Source organism: Mauremys mutica, chromosome 20 (assembly GCF_020497125.1).
Source record: "Mauremys mutica isolate MM-2020 ecotype Southern chromosome 20, ASM2049712v1, whole genome shotgun sequence".
NCBI lineage: Eukaryota > Metazoa > Chordata > Testudines > Geoemydidae > Mauremys > Mauremys mutica.
In genome coordinates this window covers 15,316,978-15,340,745 of record NC_059091.1, presented here as the reverse complement: position 1 = coordinate 15,340,745, position 23,768 = coordinate 15,316,978, and the positions used below count along the sequence as shown (strand labels likewise).

Here is a 23,768-nt window from a genome sequence, read left to right as displayed (position 1 = left end):
CAGGAGCAGGGGAAGGCCACCAGTGGCAGGATGGGAGCCGATTCTGAGGCAAAGTGCCGAGCGCCCGCCTGCCCCTCACCTTGGATGGCCATGCGGGGCTTCCAGAAGATGTCCGAATTGCGCAGCATCTGGGCACGGTCCCGGTTGATGGCAATGACTGTGCTGCGCCGGCTCAGCACGCGGCCATAGGACAAACGGAAATCACACACCGTGCCTGCCGGGGGCAACACAGGGGTGAGGGTTAGGTCAGCTCCCCCACCCCAGAAGCTACCCCCAGCCCCATAATGCCTTGAGCTTGACCCCCCTCCCATTGCCCAGTCTATCACACCCAACATCAGGCTCCTGCACCCCACCCCACAACCCCCCAGCATTAGTCCCCCCAACTGCCACTGCCCAGCCCCACCACACCCCAACATCAGGCTCCCCCATCCCACACCCTCTACACAACCCCCCAGCATTACCTGCCCAGCCCCACCAAACTCCCACATGAGGCCGTCCCCCCACACAACGCCACTGCTCAGCACTACCACACCCAACATCAGGCTCCCCCACCCCACAACCCCTCAAGCATTACCCACCCCCCACTACTGCCGAGCCACAACACACCCAGACTCCCCCACCCCACAACCCCTGCAGCCCCATAACCCCTTGAGCCTTATCTCCCCGCCACTGCCCAACCCCCCCAGCATTACCTCCCCCAACTGCCACTGCCCAGCCTCACCACACCCCCACAAAAGGCTCCTCCACCCCACAACTCCCCAGCCCCACAACCCTTTGAGCATTACCCCATGTCACTGATAACCCTCAGCCCCACAACACCCCATCACTCACCCCCAGCCCTGCCCCACAACCCACTCCACTGATGTGCCATCCCAGCTCCCTGTCACTCCCAAGTCCAATGGCCCCAAGGTGCGACACCCTCCAGACCAGTTCCCATGCTGCATTCCACAGACCTGCCAGAATGACCAGGTCAGCCTCCTTCAGCACCTCTCGGCGGTTTTGGCGGATATGTAGTGGGCTGTCCCTTCCCAGCATGCCCCGGGCCATCCCACCCAGGAAGCAAGGGATGCCGAGAGCCTCCAGGGCTTCCCTGCAGGGCACAGGGAAGGGTTAGCTCTTAGCAGCTGAGTCACCTCATGGCAAAGGGACACTTCACATTACTATGAACATGGGCGCTACCAGCGCAGCTCGCATGTGCGCTCAGACAGCTGAGCAAGTGGAAGAGTGCGTGAGAAGGGTGCGCGCGGCAGGGTGCAGCAGCATGCCTGAGGAGGGAATGCACGGCAGTGGAGGGCATGCATGGCAGGGTGCGTCAGTGCATGAGTAGGGTGCATGGCAGCCAATGAGCAAGGTTGTGTGTGTGTGTGTGTGTGTGTGTGTGTGTGTGTGTGTGTGTGTTTGTGAGAAAGAGTGTGCGTGAGAGAGAGAGCGCGCACGAGTGTGTGAGAGTGCGGGGAGCATGCATGGCGGGAGGACATGCCACATGCTTGTTTCTTGGACGGGAAGACACACTTTTGGTTAATTAAAGGACAGCCCCTTGATACCACAGGAAGCAGGTGCCAAAGATGGCTCTGCCAGTGAGCCTTACCCTTGCCGTGCAGACCCTGTGCCATCTGGCTCTGCTGATGCCCCTCAATCCCAACCTGCAGCCCTCTACTATTCTAGCTCTGCCGATGTCCCTCTGTCCGGTCTGACAGCCTCAGGTCTCTTTCGGTCAGGCCAGGACAGATAGTGGCTCTCACCCTGTGTACACATGGCCACTGGGGGAAGCCACGGCCACCAGCCTGCAGATGGGCAGAGCTGAAAAAGCTGGGTAAGAGCCCCGAGGGCTGGCCAGCAGCGCCCCTGCCCCCACAGAACCGAGGGCAGGGCAGAGAGTGGACTCTGCATGGAGCCAACTCTTCACCTGAGCTTCTCCACAGGCGTCGGGGGCAGGGTCACCTGGCTGCCCAGGAGTATAACAGGCTTCTTGGCACGGCTGACCAGCTCCACACACTGCTGCACCTGCACGCAAATGGGAAGCACCATCAGAGCCTGGCAGGGTCAGCAGTCACTGGGGCCAGTGCAGTTGTTGGGTGCACCCTGGCGAGACCAGGAGTTATTGGGGTCAATGCAGCAGTTGGGCAGAGCCTGGCAGGGTTGGGGGCAGTGCAGTGGCTAGGTGGCGCCTGGCAGAGCCGGGGGGCACTGCTAGTGACTGGGCAGGGTGGTCAGTGGTTGGGCGGGGCCAGGCGGTCAGCGGGGTCAATGCCAGTGGCTGAGCAGCTGTCACATGGCCCCTGGAGCTGCTCCTGGGCAGAGTTTAGCCAGTGGCATGAGGATGAGGAAGGAATTGGCAGGGAAGCTAGAATTGGGGATCTAGCAGGAACCACAGAGGGATGAGGCAGGGGAGGGCAGGAAAGAGGCTGTGCCCGGCTCTGAGGACATGACAGCACCAGCGCCAAGGGAGGTGGCAGGCAGAGAGAGGTGAAGGGCTGGCGGAAGGGGCTGGGGCTGGCACCAAAAGGTTGTAGGGTGACGAGGACCCCAGGTACCCCCTGCCCTGCCACAGTGCAGCAATGCTCCTCCCCGCCTCCCTTCTCCTTCTGAGGGCAGGGTCCAACAGGGCACAGGCTTGCCGTGTGGGGGAGGGCAGTGTGCTAATGAGGAGCTCTGGGGGGGAAGCTCCCCGGGGGGGAAGGGGGGGGCGTAGATGTGCTCCCTGAAGGGAGGGAGCACCAGGCCCCAGGCAATCCAGGGGCTCTCACCTGCTCTGCTGTGGCCTGTGGCACCTGCACCGGAAGGGGGGAAAAGTCCCTTGTCTCCCAGGCCCCTGCATACAGGTTCCTGAGGTGGTTGCCCAGGTACCTGCGGGCGAGGTGGAGGGACAGCTGTTAGCTCTCAGCTCAGCACTGCCCTTGGCAGGACAGGGCTGTACTCACCAGTTGATGACTCCACCCAGCAGCCCCCGCGGGGTCTCTTTGAAGCCCAGCTCCTTCTCCACCAAGTAGTATGGGTAGAGCACATCGATTGGGAACTCCACAAACACAGGGCCTGTAGCACAAAGAGCTATGGTCAGCCAGCCATGGCCCCACAGGACACAGGCAGTTCAGGCTCTGGCCTTGCCCAGTACCAATGCCCCGCAGGGCATGGACAACCCAGGCTCCTGCCCTGCCCAATGCCACCGCCCCACAGGGCATGGACAATCCAGGTACCATCCCTGCCCTGCAGGACACGGGCAACAGAGGCTCCCACCCTCTCCAATGCCAATGCCCCAAATTATCACCCTGCAGTACATGGGCGGGGCTGGATCCTGGTTTGCCTAACACTGATATCCCAAATTGTCACCCCATAAGGCATGGGCAACCCTGCCCCTGCTCAACGCTAACGCCCCACAGAACTTGGGCCCTGCCCAATGCTGATGCCAATGCCCTACACCATCGCCCAGCAGGGTCAGGGCAGCCCAGACACAAGCTATTGCAATACAGAGGAAAGATACAAAGAGCCACAGGAGAGGGATCAGGGAAGAGCCCCGCGAATGATAAAAGGTTTGGAAAACATGCCTTATAGTGTTAGACAAAAGGAGCTGAATTTAATTAGCTTAACAAAAAGATTAAAGGATGACTTGATTGCAGTTCTTAAGTACCTACTGAGGAACACAAAATTGATACTGGTCTCTTCAGCAGAGAAAGGTATAAAACGATCGAAGGGCTGGAAGTTGGAGCTAGGCAAATTCAGACTAGAAATAAGGTGCAATATTTTAAATAGTGAGAGTAATTATCCACTGGAACAATTTACCAAGGGTGGATTCTCCATCACTGTCAGTTTTACAATCAAGATGGGAAGTATTTCTGAGAGAAGTGCTCTAGTTCTAACACAACTACTGGACTGGGAGCAGGAATTGTTTCGGTGAAGTTCTCTGGCCTGTGCTATGCAGGGATCAGATGAAATGATTACAATGGTCCCTTCTGTGAATATATGCAGGGCAAGGTAACTCACAGTGTGGACAGGGAGCTGTGCAGCCTGCAAAACCCCAGTCAGGTGGCAAAGAGAAGTGGGTCTCCGTCCAAGAGAGGTGATAGCTGGGAAGGGGTTGGAATGGGGGCAGGGAAGGGGTGGGAAGAGGCGGGGCAGGGGCGGAGCCTCATGGAAGAGGTGCAGTGGGGCCAGGGCAGCGGGGTGGGATGGGGTGTCAGTGATGCAGCCCTTGGGCCAATGTGCTAGTCCTCATGTGGCCCTTGTGGTCATTTGAGTTTGAGACCCCTGATTTAGTTTGTGTTGGCCCTGCTTTGAGTATGGGATTGAACTAGATGACCTCCTGAGGTCTCTTCCAACCCTGATATTTTATGATTCTATGACCTACATTCAAGAGAGTTTGATCTGACAGCAGGAGTAAGAGTAGTGGGACGGGCCTAGTGAGACCTGGGTAGGAAAACCTCCCAGCCCATTAATCCTTTGCTGCATAGAAGGATAAGCCCCAGGAGAAAGGCTTTTACCTGGGGTGCCAGACTGTGCTGCTGCGATGGCCCTTCGCAGTGTGGGGACGATATCCCGCACAGTCCTCACTGACGCACAAAACTTGCAGAGTGGCTTGAAAAGGCACAGCTGGTCAATGTCCTGGAGAGCACCCCGGCCCTGCGCAGATAGACAGAACTGCAATCCATGCACCGATGGCCATGTAAAACCCACCGCCTGAGGATGCCCCCAGCCAGGCTGCTTCCTCCCCAGTGACCAAGCACAATGGGTGATAGGGACATGCCCCTTGGAGTGTCTGTCTGGCAATGGGGCAGCAGAGATCATTGGGCTGGGAGGAATGAGACCTCACAGCCAACAGGGACGTGGTATGGACCCTGGGTAGGGGTGAGGAATGCAAGTGGGGCTGGCTGTCCCTCTTCCCCAGCAGCATGGTCTAAGTTAGACTACTCCTGCTCCACACACTGGCGCCAATTGGCCCTTCTGTTTGGACAGCTCCAGCTGCCTGAGACTGGGGCAGGAAAAGTTTTCCTGCTGTGGTGTGGCAGCACTGGGCACCCGCCTGCCACGACATGGCAGCAACCTCTGCTATCGGCAGCACCACAGACTCACCTTCTGCAGTGTGGCAGCTGCCCCTCCAATCAGCAGCACCGGGGATTCGGCCATCTGGGCATTCTTTACAGCCGTCACGGTGTTGGTTACCCCAGGTCCCGCTGTTACTGCGGCAACTCCGACTGTCCCTGCAATGCAGAGCAGCCAGCCCACAGCAGGGCAGATGTGATGAACTGCACCCTTAGCACAGACAGATGGGCAGGCCAGGCAGCGGGGGGACAGGAAACAGTTTAGGGCAGGTGGCGGGAAGCCAGATTGCATGCACCAGCAAGCCTGTGCCTTGTTCCCCAAGCCAGAACAAGAACTCAGGCAATGATCTGCCCATTGCTTGGCTGAGCTGGTCACTGCCCCCGTTGCGCATGGCCGTTGCTGGGGAGAGCTGGTTACTGTCTCATTGCCCATGGCCACGCCCCTGCCCATGACAGGGGTGACCTGGTCACTGCCCCCTGCTACCCATGGCCATGCCCCTCCCACTTCTGGGGTGACCTGGTCACTGCCCCATTGCCCATGGCCATGGTCCGCTCATTGCTGGGGTGAGCTGGTCACTGCCCCTTTGCCCATAGCCATGCCCCTGCCTACAGTAGTATGGCAGACACAGCCTTAGGAGGAAGGTCCCACAGTGAGTCCCACTGCACCCAGCTGAGGACAGAGCATGGAGTCAGTCAGTCTGCCTCCCCAGCTCCCTTTTCCCTCTGTGCCTCCCTGTAGTGAGGTGGATTGACCGCCCACAGCCCCAGAGCAGGGGTGGGGCAAGTGGGGCAATTTGCCCCAGGCCCCGCAGGGGCCCCCAGAGAATGTCGGAGGCTCCCCCCCACCTCCGCCTTCCCCCGGCGCCTCAGTGTGCCGCATCCAGGAGCGGCCCTGGACAGAGTTAAAAGGGCACGGCTTGGTCGGGGCCTGAGCGCCTCCCGCTCGGAGCCACATGGTAAGGGGGCAGGGCTGCGAGCTCAGGTCCCGACGAAGCCAGGCTGCTGCAGCGCTGTCCAAGGGGCAGGGCAGCTCCTGGACGCGGCACGCGCTGAGGCTCCAGGAGAGGGGAGAGGCAGGAGTAAGCAGCATGGTAAGCCCCTCTGAGCTGGACGCTCTCCTGACCCCCCCAGCCCTGACCCCCAGCTCCGAGCCCAGCCCCTTTGAGCCGGACACCCTCCTGACTCCCCCAGCCCTGACCCCCAGCTCCGAGCCCAGCCCCTCTGAGCCGGACACCCTCCTGACTCCCCCAGCCCTGACCCCCAGCTCCGAGCCCAGCCCCTCTGAGCTGGGCAACCCCCGACCACATCCCCTCCTGACACCCCTCAGGCCTGACCCCCAACTCTGAGCCCAGCCCCTCTGAGCCGGACACCCTCCTGACCCCTCGCCAGCCCTGACCCCCAGCTCTGAGCCCAGCCCCTCTGAGCCAGACACCTCCCAACCCCATTCCCCCACAGCCTGACCTCCAGCTCTGAGCACAGTCCCTCTGAGCCAGGCACCCCCCAACCCAGAGCCCAGCTCCCCACCCAGCCCTGGGCAACAGCAGTGCCACCCCCAGGCAGCGACAGCCCATTGGCACTAACCATCACCAAGCGACAGCCCATTATGTAATTGCAAATGTATACATACCACTAAAGCATTTAATGTTTTAAAATCGTGTATTTCGTGTACACCTCTATCCTGATATAATGCGACCCAATAGAACACAAATTCGGATATAACACAGTAAAGCAGTGCTCGGGGGGGGGGGGGGGGGGGTGTGCACTCCGGTGGATCAAAGAAAGTTCAGTATAATGTGGTTTCACCTATAATGTGGTAAGACTTTTTGGCTCCTGAGGACAGCATTATATCGAGGTAGAGGTGTATTTTCAAATTATTAAAAATTAATTTTTAAATGTATTTCACTGGTTATTTTTTACATTTCCAAATACATGATACTATAGTATTGCAACTTTTTTTTTTTTTTTTTTTTTTAAATGGAAGGGGCCCCCGAAATTGCTTTGCCCCAGGCCTCCTAAATCCTCTGGGCAGCCCTGACCCAGAGAGGGAGGAGCCTCTCATTGAACCCTGGTGGGCGGAGCCACGCCATGCTCAACCCTCGGACCAGAAGTTAGTGGATGGTACCGGAGGGGGAAGGTGCCACTCCCCTCAAACAGACTTCACTCCCACATGGGGGCCAGCCTGTCACAGTATGTTCCTGCCAGCAGAGAATGACAGGTGAGCTGGGCACAGATGAACTGGGTGTGGGGAGGGCAGAGCCCATGCCCCTGGGAGACATGACTCTGCTGAGGACCTGCCTGCAGGGGGCACCCCAGGCAATGTTCTTGTGCTCAGGGAGCCCCCAACCCAGACCCTGGGCAGGTCTCCTTGTGTGGTGGGTACCTGAGAGCCTGGCGACTGCATCGGCAGCAAACACAGCTGTGGCCTCGTGTCTTGTGTCCACCACGCGGATGCCCAACTTCTCGCTGGCCACCAGGATGGGCGAGATGTGGCCTCCTACCAGCGTGAACAAATAACGCACCCCATGGGCTTTCAAGACCTCTGCAACAAGCTCCCCACCATGCCGGGTACTCTTCGGCTCTGCCTGAGAAGGATAGGGACCATCAGAGCCCTGGCCCATCAGCACAGAATGTGTGGGCGGGGCAGGATACAGACCAGCAGAGCACTGGCCTGGCAGAGCAGGAGGCAGGGGCCAGGTCAGAATGCAGACCAGCAGAGTGTCAGCCTGACAGGGCAGGAGCTGGGTCAGGACGCAGACAGGCAGAGTGCTGGCCCGGCAGGGCAGGGCAGGGCAGGACGCAGACCATCAGAGTGCCAGCCTGGCAAGGCAGAAGGTAGGGGATGGGTCAGGATGCAGACTGGCAGAGTGCTGTCCTGGCAGAGCAGGGCACTGGGTCTGGGTCAGGATGCCGGGCCTGGGTCAGGACGCTGACTGGCAGAGTATCGGCCCAGCAGGGCAGGACGCAGACCGGCACAGCACCAGTCTGACACGCCAAGAGGTGGGGTCAGACGCAGACCAGCAGAGTGCCAGCCCAGCGGGGCAGTGTCTGGATGGCTCCCCATGGATGCTGTGAGGGGACATTAGCACCATCCCTGCTCTGCTCAATGGCCAGAGGCGTGCAGCTCCAGCACACACTGGGACCCAGGGATAACCAGCTAGTGACCTGGTTGGCTCTGAACATGCTGTGTGCCCATCCCCCATCTGATTAGGAACCCTGGCAGCTCATGGTGAGTTGTCATGCCAGGAGTCTAGGTTGGCACTATATCCAATCTGGCACCATGTGACTCTGCAGGGCAAATGGGACCCCCAGACATGCCTGTGTAAGCAGATTGGCTGGCTCCTCCTTCCAGCCAGCTCTATGGGCAGTAGGGTACCCCAGAGAGCTGCTGGGGCAGCTCAGAGTGCCCAGAGCACGTGTAGACATGCTCTGATTAAGAGAGGATTGAACAGCAGCCTAGACTTCCCCAGAACGAATTGCCACAAGGCATGGACATGCCCCAGCTGTGATTGCAGGGACCAGTGAGGTAGGAGCATCCTAGGTCCCTATTGTGTGGGCAGCGTGTGATGCTTCCTAGGGCTCTTCTCACGGGTAGGGCCATAGCACATTCTCTGCCATGAAAAACGCATCACAGATGGTGAAATATGATCTCCCCTGTGAAATCTGGCACCCAGCTGGGGACTCCTTGGGATTGAGACTTTCTCTTCCCCTGCAGGGGCTGCTCCCTGGGCCAGTCAGACCCACCTCTGGGATCTTTCTTGGTTGCTGGAAGCTCCACAGCTCCAGCTGTCACATCCTTACGCTGGGGTGGGAGACTGCTGGAAAACCAAACCTATGGTAATCTACCCTCCATACCCTGTGACCCTCACTTCGGCACTGCTGCTGCTGGCAGCAGCATTGGCTTTAGAGCTGGATGTCCAGCCAGCTGCGTTCCGCTCTGGCTGCTGAGCTCTGAAGGCAGTGCCTCTGCCAGCAGCAGGGCAGAAGTAAAGGTGGCGATCCCATGACCCCCGCCCCCCCCACAATAGCCTTGTGACCTGTGTTTTGGGTCAGGTCCCTGATGTTTATTTGTAAATATCTGAAAATATGAAATTGACTAATTTAAAAAAACCCTGGCCGTGAAATTAACCAAAATGGACCGTGAATTTGGTAGGGCCCTACTCAAGGGACTTGAACGCAGAGAAACCCTTTGATATCCCTCTCCCCTGGGAGGTAACCAGTGCAGGTGCCAGGTTGCCTGAGAACCAGCATGTGAATATTGGGACATCTCGAGCACAAACACCCCCTGGACAGGGAGGCTTTTCCACCAAACCCACAGGAACTCCCATCACCTTAGCTATGGAATCAGGACAGCAGCCCAGGGCCCTGAGAGCTCGTGCTGGGGGGCAGCCCCACCATGTGCACTTTTGCCCTTAGCGGCCTCATCAGCACATAGTTCTGGGTAGCCAACAGTGCAGTGAATCTGTCTCAGGATTTCAGTGCAGATGCTACCCAAGCTCCCCTCATGCACCTGCATCCCTTGCCATTCTTTCTAAGCCTTGTATGGCAGGAGTCTATATGAAACGGGGAGCTGTCTCAGCTTTACCTTATGCCAGAGCTGGTAGATCAGCCCCAGTCTGTGAGCTGCCCCAAGCAGAGCTGTCCCCAGCAGCACAAGAAGCCAGGCACTGGAGCAGCTGCTGCTGGGTGAGACAGAAGCAGGATCCATGGAGGCAACTTCAGTGGCAGAGTCACCAACACACACTCCTGTTGCAAAAGGCAAGCACAAAACATAACCAGTCCCTCCCCCATGTGCTGCCAGCCACTCCCGCTTGCCACAGTGGCCAGCCTCTGCCCTCCACCAGAATGGCTGGCTCCTTCCCCTGCTGCCAGAGTGGCAAGATCCTTTCCTGCTGTTAGAGTGGCCGGCCCTTCTTCCCACTTGCCAGAGCGGCCGCCTACTCTCCCCGCTGCCAGAGCGGCCAGCCCCTCTTCTCCCTCCCACCAGAACAGCCAGCTTCTCTTCTACTCCCTGCCCCTGGCCAGAACAGCCAGTCCCTCTTCCCCCACCACCAAAGCGGCTGGCCCTTCTTCTGCCCCTGGCCAGAACAGCCAGTCCCTCTTCCCTCCCCCTGCTGCCAGGGTGGCCAGACCCTTCCCCACCACCATCAGTGGCTGGCGAGTTCCTCTTCTGGTGCCAACTAAACCCTTCTGCTGCCTCTCGTGCCATATTTTTTACAGCCCGTGCATAACCCAGATGGTGCTGTGATGGAGACATGGCAACCAACTAGAGGTCAGAGCTATCTAGCAAGATCATCAGTCACCACCACAGGTGTCTAACCCTGATGTTAGGTGGGACATGGTGCTGTCACTGGCTCTTACATCTGCTGTTCTAGAGTGCCAGGACAGTGCCACACATGCCAGCAAAGCCCTTAGGCTCCACAGACTAGAGACCTGTGGATATGGGGTGCCCCCTTTACTAGGCTGTTCCACGGTGCTCCCAACTGTAGTGTGCCTCCCAGCCAGACATGAATTCACCTTCCCAACCCTATGGGAGGAGGTAAGGCACATCATCCCATATTAAAGATGGGGAATTAAGGCACAGCAGGATGAAATGACTTGTCCAAGGGCACCCACAGAGACAGTGGCAGAGAACAGTACCCAGAAGTCCTGGATCCCAGACCTTTTGGCCTAGATCCCCTCCTCCCACACTACAGTTAAAGTGCAGGCAGCATTTGGAAATGCAGGTTCCTGACCTGTAAGGAGTTCTTGGAGATGGACTGTGCACATTCACCCCTTCTGGAATGCGCCAGCTCCGCAAGCTAGTCTCTTCTCACAGTGGTGCTCATTGGAGTTCTCTTGTACCCCTCACATCACCGGCCCTGACCCTTAAGAGGTGAGGCTATAAAAGAAGGGGTTTGGTGTGCTGGTTGGCTCAGTTCCTTCACCACTTCCTCAAGTCTGACTGTAAGTAGGACTCTGAGCAAGAGGGAAGGTGGCCAGGGAGCATGGATGTGCAGGGTCTATCTTGGAGAACCATGGGTAGCAACCTTCATTTGTTCTGCCAGTGGCCTCTACACATACCCACTCCTGGGAGACTGGCAAGCAGCGCTCCTCCTGCAGTGGAGTGGGATGAGGAGACCTAGCTAGATAAGAACTGCATTGCTGCCTCACCAAACTCAGCAGCCAACGTAGCTGTAAAATCTAGGGAAAGCATAAGCTGAGCACTAGGTGGCAGTGCTGAAGCTCTCCAATACAGAAATATGCATAAGGCAGGCCATGGAAGCAGCCTTTGCAATAGTCAAGTGTGCCCTTGTGGAAGCGGAACACAGGTGTGTTTATAATGCTCCTCATTACAGTGTCTAAGCTATTTGGAAAGCCATTAGGATGTGAGTACCTGATTGTTTCTCTTTTCCCCCATGTGAGCTGCCTTCCCTGCCAGCTCGGGACCCCAGCACCCTGTCCCGCTGAGCCAGACATGCCCATCTGCTCCAACAAAGACCCAGGGTCTGAATTACTTGCCCCAAAAGCTGCAGGTTTACTTGAAAGCAGCTAACAGAAGTGTTCTTGTCTTTAACACCCAGATGCCCTACTTCCCAATGGGGTCTAAACACAAATAAATCCGTTGTTCACCCTCTATAACACTGATAGAGAGGTATGCATGGCTATTTGCTCCCCCAAGTATTAATTAACTTGGGTAATTAATAAGTAAAAAGTGATTTTATTAAATACAGAAAGTAGGATTTTAAGTGGTTTCAAGTAGTAACAGACAGAACAAAGTAAGTCACCAACTAAAATAAAATAAAACATGCAAGTCTATGTCTAATCAAACTGAATACAGATAATCTCACCCTTAATGATGTTTCAGTAAGTTTTTTCCTCAGACTGGACACCTTCCAGGCCTAGGCACAATTCCTTCCCCTGGTCCAGCTCAGGTAGTAGCTAGGGGATTCTTCATGATGGCTCCTTTCCTCCCTTCATTCTGTTCCACCCCTTTATATATCTTTTGCATAAGGTGGGAATCCTTTGTCCCTCTCTGGGTTCCCACCCCCTCCTTCTCAATGGAAAGACACCAGGTTAAAGATGGATTCCAGTTCAGGTGACATGATCACATGTCACTGCAAGACATCATTGCCCACTTGCCAGCACACAGGTATACAGGAAGACTTACAGGTAAAACACAGCCAGCTGCAAACAATTATCCTGGTTAATGGGAGTCATCAAGATTCCAAATCACCATTAATGGCCCACGCATAATTACAAATAATTATAATGGCCCTCAGAGTTATATTTCATATTTCTAGTTTCAGATACATTTATACAAATAGGATGATCACACTCAGTAGATTATAAACTTTGTAATGATACCTTACAAGAGACCTTTTGCATGAAGCATATTCCAGTTACATTATATTCACTCATTAGCATATTTTTATAAAATTATATAGACTGCAATGTCACAGGGGTGCCTGCCCCCCACTGGCCCTGAGAGGGTTAAAACCTGCCTAGGGAGGCTGATGGGCAAGCAGCCAAAGGAGGGGCTGCAGGGGAAACAGCCAATTAGGGCGGAGGCTGCAGACAATTAGGGCAGCAGCTGGCCCAGCCAATAAGGGCCCAGCTGGCCCATATAAAAAGAAGTTGCAGACCATCATGAGTGAGTCTGCTGCAGGGAGTCCTAAGGAGAAAATGGGCTTCCTAGAGGGTTCCTGGTGGTTTGCTAGGACTTACAGGCTTGAGGCCCTGTGAAGAGGGCAAAGGAGATGGAGCCAGAACCAGAGGCGGGAACAGAAGGAACTGAGGCTGTGGGGAAGTGGCCCAGGGAACAGAGACAGTGAGCTGAAAGGCAGAGGCAGCAGGAAGCTGCTGTTTGCAGGGTCCCAGGACCTGGAGTAGTGGGTGGGCCTGTCTCCCTCCCTCCCCTGCCAGCCACTGAACGAGTGGCCTGGCTGTGGACTGCCAAGCCACTGAGAGGAGTGGCTGAACTCTTAGATATTCATAGAATATCAGGGTTGGATGGGACCTCAGGAGGTCATCTAGTCCAACCCCCTGTTCAAAGCAGGGCCAATCTCCAGACAGATTTTTTGCCCCAGATCCCTAAATGGCCCCCTCAAGGATTGAACTGACTTCCCCAAAAGGGGGGAACTGGATGGTGATATGGCCAGAGGGCTGTGCCATGAAGCAGATGCCGAGAGGAAAGGAGCCATAACAGGTCTGCAGGTGTAAGCGAAGATGGGAGAGCCACCCCCCCCCCCCACGGTGCACCTACTGGGACTGAGCTAATTCCCAAAATGCCCAACAGGAGGCATCAGTGTGGTGAGTGACCCCATAAGAGACAGAGTATAGATCCTTAGACCTATTCTAATAGAAAGCTAAATGACTTCTTAGCATCCAAGGTGAGCAGCTCAGCTGAGGGAAAGCAAGGTCTAGGGGAAAATATTGGCAAGTTGGACTGGTTAAGATGGAATTTTGTGCCCAGCTTGGGGAACAATGCTGGATGTGGCTGGAGAACAGACACTCTATTTTTGTGAATGACCATATAAGGCAACTATGAGAGCCTGCACCTCACTCAGTCTTCATAGGGCTGGTCTACACTGGGGTGGGGTGGGGTGGGGTGGGGGGGGGGGGGAATCGATCTAAGATACGCAACTTCAGCTACGTGAATAGCGTAGCTGAAGTCGAAGTATCTTAGATCGATTTACCTCTTGTCCTCACGGCACAGAATCGATGTCCGCAGCTCCTCTTGTCGACTCCGCTACCGCCGTTCACACTGGTGGAGTTCCGGAGTCGATGGGAGCGCTTTCGGGAATCGCTATATCGCGTCTAGATGAGACGCGATATTGAACCCCGAGAAATCGATCACTACCTGCCGATACGGCAGGTAGTCTAGACATACCCATAGTTTCTTAACTGAAAAATGAAAGACTCAGGAGAGCACCAGGGGCTGTATGTCTCTGGCAGGAACTGAGTCAGTACTAGACTGAGGTCCCACATCAGTGTGGGCTCTCTAATCAGAGGGCAGACATTCATTAACCTCTTCAGAAACCTCTTAACTAAATTGTGGCTGAACAGTCCTTTGTCCAACCAATGCACAATGAGCAGCAAGGGCTCCAAGATGCTACTAACTGTAGGGAGAGATTTCAAATGGTGCAAGCACTCCAACGTGGATTGAAGAGAAGCTGAATCTGGGTTTGTTATTGCTAGTTGCCCACAAGGAGACTTTTTTCTACTTATGATCCCAACACCATCAAGCTGAATGTTTCCTGGAGTTCAGTGGAACCTCCTGCGCCTCTTGAAGTATGGATTGGATGAATGGAATATAAGGTGGATAGAAAGGTCGGTCCTGGGGCTGGTTTTGTTCAACATCTTCATTAACAATCTGGATGATGGGATGGTTTGCACCCTCACCAAGTTCGTGGATGACATTAAGCTGGGGGGAGAGGTCGATATGCTGCAGGGTAGGGATAGGGTCCAGAGTGACCTAGACAAATCGGATGAGGTTCAACAAGGACCAAAGAAGCTCAGGCACTGCTACAGGCTGGGGACACACTGGCTAAGTGGCAATTCTGCAGAAAAGGACCTGGGGATTAAAGTGGATGAGAAGCTGGATATGAGTCAACAGTGTGTCCTTGTTGCCAAGAAGGCTAATGGCATATTGCAAGGGTCTCAAATACGTGGGACACATGTGGCCTGCGGGGCTATTTCCTGCGGCCCACGCCTGGCCTACCTCCAGGCCAGGGGTGGACAAACTACAGCCGCAGGACTACCCCCCTCGAGCCCCACGCCGCTCCCTGAAGCGGGGAACCGTGGCCAATGGGAGCTTTGGGGGAGGTACCTGGAGGCCCAGCAAGCAATGCGCGGAGCCCTGCGTCTCCCCTCCCCCAGGGGCCGCAGGGACATGGTTCCAGCTACTTCCTGGAGCGGGGCTGGGGCAGGCAGCCTGCCCTGGCCCCGGTGTGCACCCTGCACCTCGACCCCCAGTGGAGGGCAATGAAAACAATTAGGAAGGCTGGGGGCACATGACTTATGAAGAGAGGCTGAGGGAACTGGACTTATTTAGTCCATGGAAGAGAAAAGTGAGGGGGGATTTGATAACAGGCTTCAACTACGTGAAGGGGGCGGGCATGATGTTGCACTCCATATGATTTTATAAAAATATGCTAATGTGTGAATATAATGTAACTGGAATATACTTCATGCAAAGTCTCTTATAAGGTATCATTACAAAGCTTATAATCTGAGTGTGATCATCCTATTTGTACAAATGTATCACTCTCGTATCTGAAACTAGAAATATGAAATAACTCTGAGCTCCTATTTTAATTATGCAAAGTGGGGGCCATTAATGGTGGTTTGGAATCTTGATGGCCCCCATCAGCTAGGACAATTGGTTGTAAATGGCTCTGTTTACTTGCAAGCCTTCCTGTCAGTCAGGCCAGGAAGAATGAAGGCTTGGGGTCCCACAGGACATGTGAGCATGTTACCTGGTACTGGAATCCATCTTAAACCTGGTGCTTTTCCATTGAGAAGGAGGGGTGGGAACCCAGAGACACAAATGATTCCCGCCTTGTGCCAAAGCTATAACGGGGTGGAACAGAACAAAGGAGGTTCCAGTCATGAGACACCCCTAGTTATCACCTGAGCTGGAGCTAACAAGAACTGTACTGGGGAAAGGATTGGGTCCAGTCTGTGAAAGAAGCTTATTGGAACATCTGAGGGTGAGATTTTATCTAATCTGTTGCCTAATGTATTAGGCTTAGACTGGCGTGCTTTTTTTTATTTTGCTCGGTAACGTACTTTGTTCTGTCATTACTTGGAACAACTTAAATCCTAATTTTTGTACTTAATAAAATCACTTTTGCTTATTAATTAACCCAGAGTAAGTAAATTGTGGCCCCCCCCCCCCAGGTATATTTTTTATCACCGTATTAGAGGATGGACAATTTATGATCTTACCCTGAATAAGCTTTATACAGAGTAAAACTGATTCATTTGGGGTTTGGATCCCATTGGGAGCTGGGTGCTGGAGACAGGAGCACTTCTTAAGACGTTTTCAGTTAAGTCTGCAGCTTTGGGGCATGTGGTTCAGACTCTGGGTCTGTGTTAGACCAGACTGGTGTGTCTGGCTCAACAAGGCAGGGTTCTGGAGGCCCAAACTGGCAGAGAAAACTGGCTCAGAGGTAGTCTCAGCACATCAGGTGACAGTCTCAAAGGGGTTTCTGTGATCAAACCCGTCACAGGGGGTTCCAAAGAGGATGGAGCTGGGCTGTTCTCAGTGATGGCAGATGACAGAACAAGAAGCAATGGTCTCAAGTTGCAGTGGTGGAGGTGTAGGATGGATATTAGGAAAAACTATTTCTCTAGGAGGATAGTGAAATCTCCATCCTTAGGGGTTTAAGGCCCAGCTTGACAAAGCCCTGGCTGGGATGATGTAGTTGGGGTTGGTCCTACTTTGAGCAGGGGATTGGACTAGATGGCCTCCTGAGGCCCCTTCCAATCCTAATCTGCTATGATTCTTATGAACAGGAGAGTTCCAGATGTGTCAAAGTCCAATGAGCCATGCTGTCAAGAGGAGAAAATATGAATCTAGATGGCAAATCCAACCTCTCTGCTGGGTCAATAAGTCTGGAATTACTGGGAGAGACCAGTCCTGGGTTTACAGTGGCTCCATGGAGCCGGGCCCATGATCAGAAGGGGCCCCGACCTGCTCTACTTGCATTGTGCCCTGAGACCCCTCTGGCTCCCACCACTTGCTCCTCTTGGCCGGCCAGCCTGATGAGGCAGGGGGATGCCTCATCAGCCCCATCCCCCTGCTCCTCTCTGCCCCCTGGCCAGACCCCAGCACAGCTCTGGCTTTGGGCAGTCTCTGCTTCCCACCACCTGTGGGGCCCCACCTGTCTCCCTGGAGCTGAGCCACCTGGGACTGGTGCAGAAGCCTGGCCATTCTCGGCCAGGGTTGGGAGGGTGGGGGAAGGGGACAGTGTGGGAAGCTTGGCTGGGCCCCTCCAGGGGAAGAGAGTCTTAAGGGAGCTGGGCCGGGGCAGGCCCTGGCCTAGCTGATCACACCACTCCCAAGGGACTGGAGTGATTTCCCCGCCCCAGGACCAGCTCTCACTGCACTGCTGTCTCAGCCTGGCAGACACAGCTGCCTCCCAGCAGGGCCAGTGAGTATGGCCGGGAGGCAGAGCTTGAAGAAGTGGGTTTCTTGCAGGGGGTGGAGGGTGCTGGGCTATGAGGGGGGGCAGGGAAGATGTGTATGTTGAGGCACTAAGGGGTAGGGGTTCTGTGGAGGGTGCTGGGCAGTTGTGGTGGGGCTGTGGGCAGGGGGCCGCTGGGCAGGGATGGTGTTGTGCAGGGTGCTGTGCATTTGTGTGGAGGGGGCTGGGGGGACACTGGGCATAGTGGGTTGGGGGGGGGCTCTGGCCATAGGGAGTCAGGAGGATGTTGGATGGGGGGGCTGTGTGGCACATCATAGGCCTGACCGCCGAGGAGAAGGGGCATGCTGGCAGCATAGGGCCAGGTGGGACCGTGTGTGTCTGGCAACTGCAGGTTTGTAAATAGTGCCTTCGCGCTGGGCTGGGCGGAGCTGGGCTGCCCCTGCCATGCCATGCCCCATTGCCCCTGGCTGGCCCCTTGCTCTGGGGACTGACCTCCATGGGGGCCCACAAAAGGTTAATTACCAGCCTCTCCCAGGGCCGAAACTGCTGCAGTTGATCTGAAAACCACTGTTATCTTGCCAGGGCAATCAGAATAATTATGGCTTTGTCTTGTGTGTGGGGGGGTTCCCCCTCAAGAACTCTCGACTGGAGGAACTGGGAGTGGGAAATGCACAGAGGAGACCTACTGTCCAGTCTAGAAGGAATGCATCCAAGACAAACTGACCGTCTGCTCCTGAGCTGGAGCAAAACCGAGATTTGGAGTTGTCTTGTTGCAAATAGGTACATGTTTGGATACCTCCAGCAGAAGATATTGCTTGCTGTTGAGTCCTTGAGAGGCCACTCAGGCTAATCATGTAAGTGTCCACTCAGCTGATCTGCAACATGGAGTCGTGTAGGACAAATTTGGTCTACTAAGCACCTCTCCCACAGAGCCACAGCCTCCTTTGCACAGATGGCTGACACTGGTTCCTCTTTGCTTGGTCACATGAAACATCACTGCAACATTGCTGGTAACTACTCTGTCCCTGAACTGAGTTAGTGCTTCAGGAACCTTTGCAATCCTTGAATGCTATAATCCTAATTGTGTAAATACAAAGTGTCTCTCTAATCTGTAAACATGGCACTTTAACTATCATCTCCCACTGACTTCAGAGCAAGGTTGCTCACCTCACAAGTAAAAAAATTGTTTTCTGACCTGCTGCCCCCAGAGGTTGGAGAATCAAACTGAGCTTTTTCTTTTTCATGTACCATCACTAGTAACAGGCTGGGCAGGCAAAATTCAGCCCTCACAGACACCTGTGCAGCCTATTCACCTTCAGTGGGTTTGCACAGTTACCACAGAGGGCTACAAAAGTGAAGAGAGAACTTGGCCTGTGGGGCCTTTATGACTAAGGCTGATTCATGTGAAGGAAAGAAGGTCCTAAGGAATGGAAGGTGACGGGTGGTCAAATGAACCCAGTAGACCACCAGGAAGCCTTGGTAGTTTGTGAGACATTAAACCTGAAAGTTATTCTGGCTACATTCATGCCTTTCCCTACCACTGCAGTTCCCCCTTCACTCTGGTAACTAGTATCAGGAGGACTGAGAAAGCTAAAGCAAGTGCTGTATTTTGGGGGGGGGGGGGGAAATGGAATCCTAGCCTTGAAATGGGACTCTACATTCATCTCTAACTTAGATTCATAGAGTTTAAGGCCAGAAGGGACATTAGATCAGCTAGTCTGACCTTCTGATAGCACAGGACAGAGAATTCAACCCAGTAACCCAAGTGTAAGCCTAGTAACTAGTGTTGGGCATCAAGACTTGGAGAATCCACCACTTCCTGTGATAGTTTGTTCTAATGCTTAATCACCTGCACTGTGAAAAATTTCTTCCTCATTTCTAATTTGAACTTGTCTGGCTTTACCTTCCGGCCACTAGATCAGTGGTGGACAACCTGTGGCCCGTCAAGGTAATCTGCTGGTGGGCCATGAGACAGTTTGTTTATATCAACCATCTGCAGCTCCCAGTGGCCGTGGTTCACCATTCCTGGCCACTGGGAGCTGTGGCAACTGTGCCTGCAGACTGTCAATGTAAACAAACTGTCTCGCGGCCTGCCAGCGGATTATCCTGACTGGCTGCAGGCTGCCCACCACTTGTTCTGCCTTTCTCTGCTAGATTAAAGTGACCTTTAGTATATGGTATTTTTTCCTCATGCAGGTACTTGTACAATGTCATCAAGTAACCTCTTGATCCTCTCTTTTGATCAGTTAAACAGATCGAGCTCTTAAAGTCTCACACCATAAAGGAATTTCCTTCAGTCTTTTGAATCACTTTTGTGGCTCTTTTCGGTATCCTCTCCAATTTTTTTAAACATCCTTTTTAAAAATGAAAATACAGAATTGGACACAATATTCCACTATCAGTCTCACCAGTGCCTATGCAGAAGGCAAATCACCTCCCTGCTCCTACCCACTGTTCTCCTGATTATACATCCAAAGACTGCACTAACTCTTTTGGCACTGGGAGCTCACATTCAGATGCTTGTCCACTGGGATCCCTACACTCTTTTCAGAATCCCTGCTTTCCAGGATAATGTAAGTATGGCCTACATTCTATGTTCTTCCGTGTATGACCTTGCATTTTGTTGCATTAAAATATGTTTTGTTTGACTGCGCCCAGCTTTCCAAGCAACCCAAATTACTCTGTAAGAGTATCCTATCCTCACTGTTATTTACCACTCTGCCAATCTTTGGGTCATCTACAAATTTTATCAGCAGTGATTTACTTTCAGCTCATTGATTAAAAATATTGAATAGTGTCAGGCCTAGAACCAATCCTTGTGGAATTCCCTGAAAAGACTCCCATTCAGTGATTTCCCCATTGACAACTACTTTTTGAGAACTGTCAGGCTGTTCCCGAATCCAATGAATGTGTGCTCTATTGATATTAGTGTGGATTTTTTATTCTGAATGCTTTATAGTATTAAGTTAAATGACTTACAAAAGTCTAAGTATGTTACAACTATGTGGTTACCTTTATGAACCACACTTGTAATCTCAAAAAAAAAAAATCAGGTTTGTTTGACAAGACCTATTTTCTTTATTAAAAAAAAAAAGCATGTTGACAGGCATTAATGATGTTCCTGTCCTTTAAAAGTCTGACTGAATTCTATATCAGCTTGTTCATTATTTTGCCTGGGGCTGATGTTCAACTAGCCAGACTATATTTACTTGGACAATTATGCTCACCCTCTGTGAATGTTGGCACACTGACACTCTTCCAGCCTTCTGGAATTTCCCCAGTATTTCAAGATTTATTAAAAATTAATATCAGTGGGCCATCATCCTTGGCCAAATCTTTTAGGACTCTTGGGTGTAAGTTATCCAGACCTATTGATTTAAAAATGATTATTCCTAGCAGATGCTATTTAACATTGTCCTTACTAATGGACAGGAAAGTACTTCATCATCCTTTTGTGATATTAGTACATCATCCTGCTTCTCTTCAAATACAGAACATATTTATTGAACACTTCTGCCTTTTCTGCATCATTATTAATTTTATCATATCCATCTAGTAATAGGCCTATACCATTGTTAGGATTTCTTTTGTTCCTTATATACTTAGAATACCTTCTTGTTGACCTCAGCCCTACCAAGCCATGGAACTTTCCCTGATGTCTTTAGCTTTCCTTATTAATTTTCTACACTTCATAATTTCTACTTTATATTGTTTGCTATCTATTACCTTTTTTCCCATTTGTTAATGTACATAAATTACTGCCTGCACTTTCCCTCTTAACCAAGGTGATCTTTTAACCAAAATTACCCTCTCTCTGTTATGCAATTGTGCCTTTTGAGCCATCTTGTAAATTCTCCTTAAACAAACCCAAATTTTCATTCAGTTTTCTGTCCAAATTTTTCCTCTCAGTTAATTTTGCTTGTCATATTCCTCTGCTGTAGGAATCAGCTCTTCTGAAGCAACAACTATATATTATTGATTTGGACTCTCTTCTCTTTGCCCATAATGAACGATCACTTGTCCCTATAGCCTAGTATGGAAGACAGTATGGGTTACAGTCTCAAAGTTACTGCCTCTTTAGGTGCTTAAGTCCACCATGTAGGCACCAATGACATTCTCAAAGCCAACACTCAGCTGCCACCTAACCCTATAGGCCTCTAAATTTCCACCAGTAGGCAGGTGCAAAGCGGCCTACACCCTGATGCCACCCCACAGCTAATAAGCTGCTCAGAGCCCTCACTGAAACCAAAGCCCTGGTGACCTCTTTGACAGCAGGGCCAAATCCCAAAGGTGTTCACAGAGCGTGCCTAAGACCTGTTATGTTACAAAAGACAGATAGGGACAAACATGATTTGGAGCAGAGACTTAAACCCAGGTCTCCCACAACCCAGTTAGGTGCCCTAGTCACCATGGTATTTGGAGCCAGAGGGCTCAATCTCTCCTGTTGAAGCTGTTCCTCTTTGTATAAATAAATAAATATTCAGTGGGCCTGAAACAGAGACTGACTCTACAGCTCAGTGGGTCAAGGTGTTCACTGGGGATGTGGGAGGCCCAGGGTCAAGTCCTCACTCCAATGAATATTTAATTAGTTGTACCAAGCGTAAGAGCTCCAGTACGCGAGACTGAAAGAGACCACCCCAGCCTGGTGGTGAGGGCACTCACCTCTGTCAAATGAGGCAGAGCAGGATCCTGAAAACAGGTCTCCCATGTTCCAGGTGAGTACCCTAACACAAGGCTATTATCTATGATGGGTTAGCTCTCTCTACTAACCCTAAGGAGAAAGGCCTAGGATTTGACTGCCAAGGCGGAGACTACTAAAGCAGATGACCTTGTGTAGGTACCATGTAACTTCAGGAGAGGGCTTATGGCTGAGACTGAGTGGAGGGAGGCATGTCCCTCCAGCCTGTCAGTCAGGCCCCTAGAGACCCAGACCAACAGGAGATGGGTGAGGGCCTAAATCCTTTCTTCTGCATTTCACTCTGGTCTAACTTACGCAGCTCCCCACTCAGCTTGCTGGCTTCTGTGAAGCCCTTCCTTAGGTGCCCAACTCTCCCCATGCATTGTATGGAGAGCCTGGCCACCTAATTTAGGACTCCATTCCACAAGGTGGCAGGGGTGCCTAGGGATTAAGCATTGCAAGGCCTAGGTACCTGTTGGATTTAGTCCTGTTGGATTTTACCTGGTTTCATATTATGCTGTCATGCAGTTCCAGGGGCCTAGGCCGGGCCAAGGGAGGGGCTTCTCTCCCGCCGTTGCAGCAAGTCCAGGGCAGGTCCACGCTGCTAGGATGACCAGATGTCCCAATTTTATAGGGACAATCCTAATTTTTGGGTATTTTTCTTAAATAGGCTCCTATTACCCCCCACTCCCGTCCCCATTTTTCACACTTTCTGTCTGGTCACTCTAGGCCCGGCGGAGATAGCCACCTCTCCCCCTGGCCATGGAAAGTCCGGGGCAGGTCCACGCTGGGGGAGAGGCATCTCTCCCCATCACAGCCCTGAGCCCCTGTGCGGGGCTTAATAGGCAGCTGCGTGGCCATGCAGCTTAGAGGGAATTTAGGCTGTGGGGGCTGTGGCTGGGCTCTGAGGGGGAGGGGTTGTGGGTATATGGCCTGCCAGCTGGGCTTGAGGGGTAAGGGGCAGAGAAACAGGAACTGGGTTGTCATAGGGGTTTCTTTAACACTCTACTCCTGGGGGAGTGTGTGTGTCTGTCTGTTTGTATTGTTACAGACATACTTGCAGACAGGTATTTTGAAGAAATTACAAAATTAATTGAAACTGGCATGATTATATAGTGATATTAAAAAATAAAATTTGCAGATTTAAAAAATATTGTGTGCAGAATTTTTAATGTTTTGGCACAGCATACCCCGAGGAGTATTATATGCATTAATGCTCAGCAACTTGAGATTTAAGGTCCAACACTAAATGCCTTGCCAGAGCGGGCATTTAGGTAATTGGGCCAGACTGGTAATTGGAGAGGAATACTTACAATCACTCAGTTCAAGCACCCTAGTATCACTGTCCACCCATCGACTTTCACCATGGCTGCCCAGTCACAGCACGCACCCACCTCCAATACCAGCATTACCAACCATCCCCTAACTCCCAGCACACACCCACCTATGATGCCAGCACCCCAGCCTGCATGCCTACCTGTTTGCACTCCCAGCATCCCCTCCTGCACTCCCACGTACACTAGACACATTCACCCAACTTTCTCCTTTAACCAAGCCAGTGGGGTGGGGGATGGTGTGCAGTAGGGACCAGAGCTGTCCACTGTGGCCTGCACTGGCATCTTGGACTGTGACCCTTATCAGCCTGCCCCAGCAAGCAGCAACATTCTGGCATCACTGAGACAGACAGTGGATGGGAGAGGCCCCATTGCTTGTGCTGTTTAGCTGGGCATAGTTTACTTGAATGTAAAGCTGGGCACTGCCATTGGCCCTCAACCCAGTGCTTGCCTCTCCTATCCCTGTCCCCTCCATCCTGGCCACAACCATTCCTCCTCACCCCCTGCCACTCTGCTTCTTGTCCCTTCCCATCCCCAACTGATTATTTCTTTCCTTCCCCACCCAGTGATGGATGCCACAGGCCACACTCCC

At 52.9% G+C, this 23,768-nt stretch overlaps 1 protein-coding gene across 4 annotated transcripts in view; it reads right to left on the bottom strand.

Moving 5' to 3' along the window:
- Window positions 1-23,768, bottom strand: part of ILVBL (ilvB acetolactate synthase like) — a 31,210-nt gene that overhangs the window by 6,388 nt on the left and 1,054 nt on the right. Inside the window, exons 1-11 of one of the 4 annotated variants that reach the window (XM_044994733.1) lie at window positions 11,861-11,959; window positions 10,766-10,911; window positions 9,616-9,776; window positions 7,414-7,615; window positions 5,065-5,192; window positions 4,476-4,614; window positions 2,922-3,033; window positions 2,748-2,847; window positions 1,907-2,004; window positions 954-1,090; window positions 80-214 (exon numbers count right to left, since the gene is read on the bottom strand). In XM_044994733.1, the coding sequence (XP_044850668.1) occupies window positions 80-214; window positions 954-1,090; window positions 1,907-2,004; window positions 2,748-2,847; window positions 2,922-3,033; window positions 4,476-4,614; window positions 5,065-5,192; window positions 7,414-7,615; window positions 9,616-9,776; window positions 10,766-10,799 (1,246 nt within the window). In that variant the 5' untranslated portion in view covers window positions 10,800-10,911; window positions 11,861-11,959. Of the gene's footprint in view, window positions 1-79; window positions 215-953; window positions 1,091-1,906; window positions 2,005-2,747; window positions 2,848-2,921; window positions 3,034-4,475; window positions 4,615-5,064; window positions 5,193-7,413; window positions 7,616-9,615; window positions 9,777-10,765; window positions 10,912-11,860; window positions 11,991-23,768 lie in introns of those variants that run through there. The other 3 variants (XM_044994732.1, XM_044994734.1, XM_044994735.1) reach the window with 3 other exon arrangements.